Source organism: Anomaloglossus baeobatrachus, chromosome 8 (genome assembly GCF_048569485.1).
Source record: "Anomaloglossus baeobatrachus isolate aAnoBae1 chromosome 8, aAnoBae1.hap1, whole genome shotgun sequence".
Classification (NCBI taxonomy): Eukaryota; Metazoa; Chordata; class Amphibia; order Anura; family Aromobatidae; genus Anomaloglossus; species Anomaloglossus baeobatrachus.
The window spans coordinates 233,708,425-233,713,456 of NC_134360.1; the positions used below are offsets into that span (position 1 = coordinate 233,708,425).

General features: G+C 44.7%; 1 protein-coding gene across 1 annotated transcript; it reads right to left on the reverse strand.

Annotated features, from left to right (window-relative positions):
- Positions 1 to 1,140: 1,140 nt before the first annotated feature.
- Positions 1,141 to 3,004, reverse strand: FOXD3 (forkhead box D3). The gene has a single exon (XM_075321147.1). The coding sequence runs from the start codon at positions 2,621 to 2,623 to the stop codon at positions 1,526 to 1,528; it is 1,098 nt and encodes a 365-aa protein (XP_075177262.1). The 5' UTR covers positions 2,624 to 3,004; the 3' UTR covers positions 1,141 to 1,525.
- Between the last annotated feature and the right edge of the window lie 2,028 nt (positions 3,005 to 5,032).

Consider the following 5,032-nt stretch of genomic DNA (forward strand, 5'->3'; position numbering starts at 1 on the left):
GGGGCAAATAGACAATTAATAAACAATAAATGAAATAATCCCCTTTTGTCCTTGTGATTATTTAATTTAGTTCTTATTAATTGTATTGTAAGTCAATGCGACCAACAGAAGATCAAAGGGAAAGGGGGGATATTATAAACTTACAGGATATCAAATATATTATCAGACATGTGTTAGAAGTATATTATTAGTAACTGATCCAATTAATTATATCTATACATTGTCTAAAATGTATCCCATAGCTTCAAAGCTGATATTTCTCACTTCATATAAAGAATCCCATTTCGATCAATTTATTTATCAATTCGATATTAATCTAGATAAAAAGAAAAATAATAATTAATATTGCAAAAAGCATTAGTAATAAGCATTAGAAGCAATCAGTTGTCATTTTTAAGATCGATAGATATTAATAGATGGATAGATAAATAGAAAGATAGCTAGTTAGATGGATAACTAGTAATATAGTTAGATCGATAGATATCATTAGATGGATAGATAAATAGATAGATAATGGAGATATATATATATATGTATATGTGTGTGTGTGTGTGTGTGTATATATATATATATATGTATATATTTATATATATATGTGTGTGAATATATATATGTATATATATATATATATAAAACATATATATATATAAATAGATAATGTAAATATATACATGTATATGTGTGTGTGTGTGTGTGTGTGTGTGTATATATATGTATGTATATATATGAATATATATATCTATATGTATATATATATATATATAAAATATATATACATATATATTATATATAAATAGATAGATAATGGATATATTTGATAAAAAAAAGATAGGCAGAGAGAAACATAATAAATAGTGATAGATATAAAATAGGTACATAAAGTAGAACTATTGGATTATCTGCAGAATATAAATACATACGAAAACATGGAGGTAAAAATATATAAAATAATCTCTTCTATAATCTGTCCCCTATTTAATCGCATTTTGTAAATCCGGCTAATAATAATCCGACTTCTATTAATCCGTGGATCTCTCCTCAGTCCTCTCTATAGCTCAGGACTCCTCTCATTCCCGATGATAATAAATATTAGGAGACAATGGAACATTTTTAAAAAATTTATTTACAAAATTGTGTACAACACGAATGATTAACACGTAGATACATAGAATCTTCATTCATATATAAACAGACTTATTTTTAGAGAATCGCCTTTTTTTTTTACAATTTTCTGGAAAATGTATCAATTAAAATTTTCATTTGTACATTTTTTTTTTATCTTTTTCATAAAGTAAGTGAACCTTCAACAAAAATGAAAGCTCAATTGTCTAAATCTACAGTTTTCTTACAAAAATAAAAACCCAGAAAGGAAAATCGATCAAATATAAGGATTTGTTGTATTTTTTTTTTTCTGATACAAATATTTACAAGTGATGTATAGGTTGTTACCTGTACACTATGCATTCCAGGGATGTACAGATACAATACCTCAGTCCTTTGGGCTCGTTTTTGCGGTTGCCCCCGACTATTGCGCCGGCCATTTGGCTACTGCAGTGGCTGCTGTGGGCAGGAATTGTCCAGATAGGAGGTTTGTGGGGACGCTTAGTATTGGGGTGATGGTGCTTCTGCTGAGGGACAGGGGCTGGTGGCTCATCAGGGCTGATTGTACAGTCACTGGGGGTCTCAGGAAAGTCTGTGCAGAGGAGGCCGCGGAGACCCCAATAATGTTCTCTATGCTGAAGGAGGGTCTGCTGCTGGGCTCGGATTTGATGATGGAGGCTGCAGTGCTCAGGCTGTTCAGCTGCAGCTGGAGGCTGGGACTGAGCTGGGAGTTGAAGGTTTTCCTGCTGAGTTCAGTGGAAGGCAATAGAGGGACAGCTGGGGGCAGCATGGGCCCTACAGGGGGTATATAGGGGTATTGCAATGCAGCTGGATGATGGTAGGCTGCAGGGTGAATCCCATAGTGCCTGCCATAGGGACTGGCCAGGCTGTAAGCCCCAAAACTCTGCATCATAAGTGCAGTCTGGTCCCTTAAGGTGTCAGGTTGGTGTCTTTTAAACCTTTTCCTTCTCCTCAAGAAGCTTCCATTGTCAAACATGTCTTCAGACTGGGGGTCCAGGGTCCAGTAGTTGCCCTTGCCAGGGTTGCCAGGCTCTCTGGGGATCTTGACGAAGCAGTCATTGAGGGACAGATTGTGCCTGATGGAGTTCTGCCAGGCTGGGAACTTCTCTCTGTAGTAAGGGAAGCGATTGCTGATGAACTCACAAATCCCACTGAGGGTCAACTTCTTCTGTGGGCTCTGCAGAATGGCCATGGTGATCAGGGCGATGTAGGAGTAGGGGGGCTTCACCAGGCTGCTCTTAGGCTTGCTCTGGATGGATGCATTCCCCTCCTGGAGGTCTCCTTTGCCCTCTGCTTCATTGGCGCTGTCTGAGGGGCTTCTGAGCAGTTCCTTCCCCCCGAGATCCTCCACATCCTCCATATGTTCATGGTGGCTTTCGCAGTCACTGTCCTTGTCCAGGGACTCGTCCCCTTCTCCCACCACATCAATGTCCACGTCTTCAGCCGTCAGCACAGTCTGGCCGGACATGTCACTGGCACTGCTGCCTCCAGATAGGGTCATCACAGCTTTTGGCCAGGCTGATCTGCTAGGGGTGGGGTACAAGGGGGAGAAATGAAGGCAAAAGACAAGCAAATTTCCAGAAAGTCCTCACTTGTGTCTTCAGGCCACCCAACTTGCAGCAAGCAAGCAAGCAAGCAAGCAAGTCAGTCAGTGCTTCGCTCCTGTGCACTCACTGCCTTGTGCTGGGCTCTTGGCTCCTCTGCCCCCACCCTCTCTCCAGTCTTGGAGGTAGCAGATTGTCCAGGGTGCAGGGAGGGGAATGTGCCAGTGTCCAGAAAAGACAGTATCAGAGAGCCAAATGCAGGGTTCCAGGACACTGTCCACAGGGCAGAGGGGGGCGTCCAGGTGAGAGCTGCCTTACACAGCCACTTTTAAAGTCCTCTTTGCAAAGACTGCCTGATAGATTACTTTCCAGTTAAAGATATACTAGCAGGGGGGTCACATGACCACCTGACGTCAGCTCACCCCCCTGCTTGCACCCCCCCCCCCCATCCCAGCTAAACCATGCACAACTCAAGTTGTTTCATGAAATTGTCAACAAAGAGACATCAGTGGCATTAACTCTCATCATCTGCAAGAATGAAGAAACCTGGCATCACCCTGGCACAGGAGCTGCGACCCTCACCATGCCTCTCCATGGCAATGCATGCACCCTGGCAGTAAGCCCTCTCTGCATGTCACCTGGGCAGGATGTAAGATAGGGGTATATATGGGGGGACAAGCTGTAATATCATCCATGTTGACAGGAGAGGGCCTTGATAGTGGATAGTAAAGAGGCATGAAACAAGGAAATTGAGAAATTGCCCAAATATCATTTATCTACCTCTGTCAGATGATAGGAAAGCAAGGGGTGACCAGGGGAAATAGGGGGGCGCAGGTGGAACATGTGGGCTCGGGGTCGCAGGTAGAGCAGAAGGGCGCAGGGGGAAAAGGTGGTGCAGTTGGAGAAGGGTACGCAGGGGTGCATGGGGAACAGGGGGAGAAGGGGGTGCAGTGGGTGAATGGGGCTCAGGGGCGCAGGAAGAGTAGAGTGGCGCAGGGGGAGAAGGGGACGCAGGGGGTGCATGTAGAGCAGGGGGAAAAGGGGGTGCAGTGGGAGAATGGGGCTCAGGGGCGCAGGAGGAGTAGAGGGGCGCAGGGGGAGAAGGGGACGCAGGGGGTGCATGTAGAGCAGGGGGGAAAGGGGGTGCAGTGGGAGAATGGGGCTCAGGGGCGCAGGAAGAGTAGAGGGGCGCAGGGGGAAAAGGGGGTGCATGGGGAGAAGGGGACGCAGGGGTTGCATGAGGAGCAGGGGGAGAAGGGGGTGCAGTGGTAGAATGTGGCTCAGGGGCGCAGGGGGAAAATGTGGTGCATGGGGAGAAGGGGACGCAGGGGGTGCATGGGGAGAAGGGGGTGCAGTGGTAGAATGTGGCTCAGGGGCGCAGGGAGAGTACAGGGGCGCAGGGGGAAAAGGGGGTGCATGGGGAGAAGGGGACGCAGGGGGTGCATGGGGAGAAGGGGGTGCAGTTGGAGAAGGGGACGCAGGGGGTGCATGGAAAGCAGGGGGAGAAGGGGTGCGGGGGGTGCAGTGGGAGAAGGGAGCACAGGGGGAGCGGGGGGGTGCGCAGGGGGCATCCAGCTGCTGGGAAGAGACCAGAGAAAACATCTATTGATGACTGTATTAGGTGTAAAGAAGCCATCATAACAAAAGGCGCTATAGAGCATGGAGCCTGAGCGCAGGTGATCAGGAGGCAATCATGGCGCTGTTAGCATTAGAAAGCCGAGGAAATGAGGCGCTATTCACGGCACAGGTGACTGCTGAGCGCAGAGGACCGGGCTCCAAAGATCCATTTATATTCACAGCAGACAACTGAGCAAGCAAAATCGGAAACGGAGATTTACAGGTTAATTGTTCCCCGAGTCTATTGTGTTATATCATCAACTCCTAGAGCTAAAGACAACAGGACTCACATCTACTGCAAATGTATCATCTATCCCTCTATCTATCTATCCCTCTATCTATCTATCCCTCTATCTATCTATCTATCTATCTATCCCTCTATCTATCTATCTATCTATCTATCCCTCTATCTATCTATCTATCTATCTATCTATCTATCTATCCATCCCTCTATCTATCTATCATCTATCTATTATCTATCTATCTATCCATCCATTATCTATCCCTCTATCTATCCATTATCTATCTATCTATCTATCTATCTATCCCTCTATCTATCTATCCATCTATCCCTCTATCTATCCATTATCTATCTATCTATCTATCTATCCATTATCTATCTATCTATCTATCTATCTATCTATCTTCTATCACCTATCTGTTTCCTGTTATTTCTTTCTTTCTATTTTTCTTTCTTTCTATCTTTCTTTCTTTCCTTCCCCCCCCCTTCTTTTATTGTCTTTCATTTG

Coding starts and splice junctions, on each gene's coding strand:
- FOXD3 (XM_075321147.1), bottom strand. CDS start 2,623: ATGACCCTATCTGGAGGCAGCAGTGCCAGTGACATGTCCGGCCAGACT.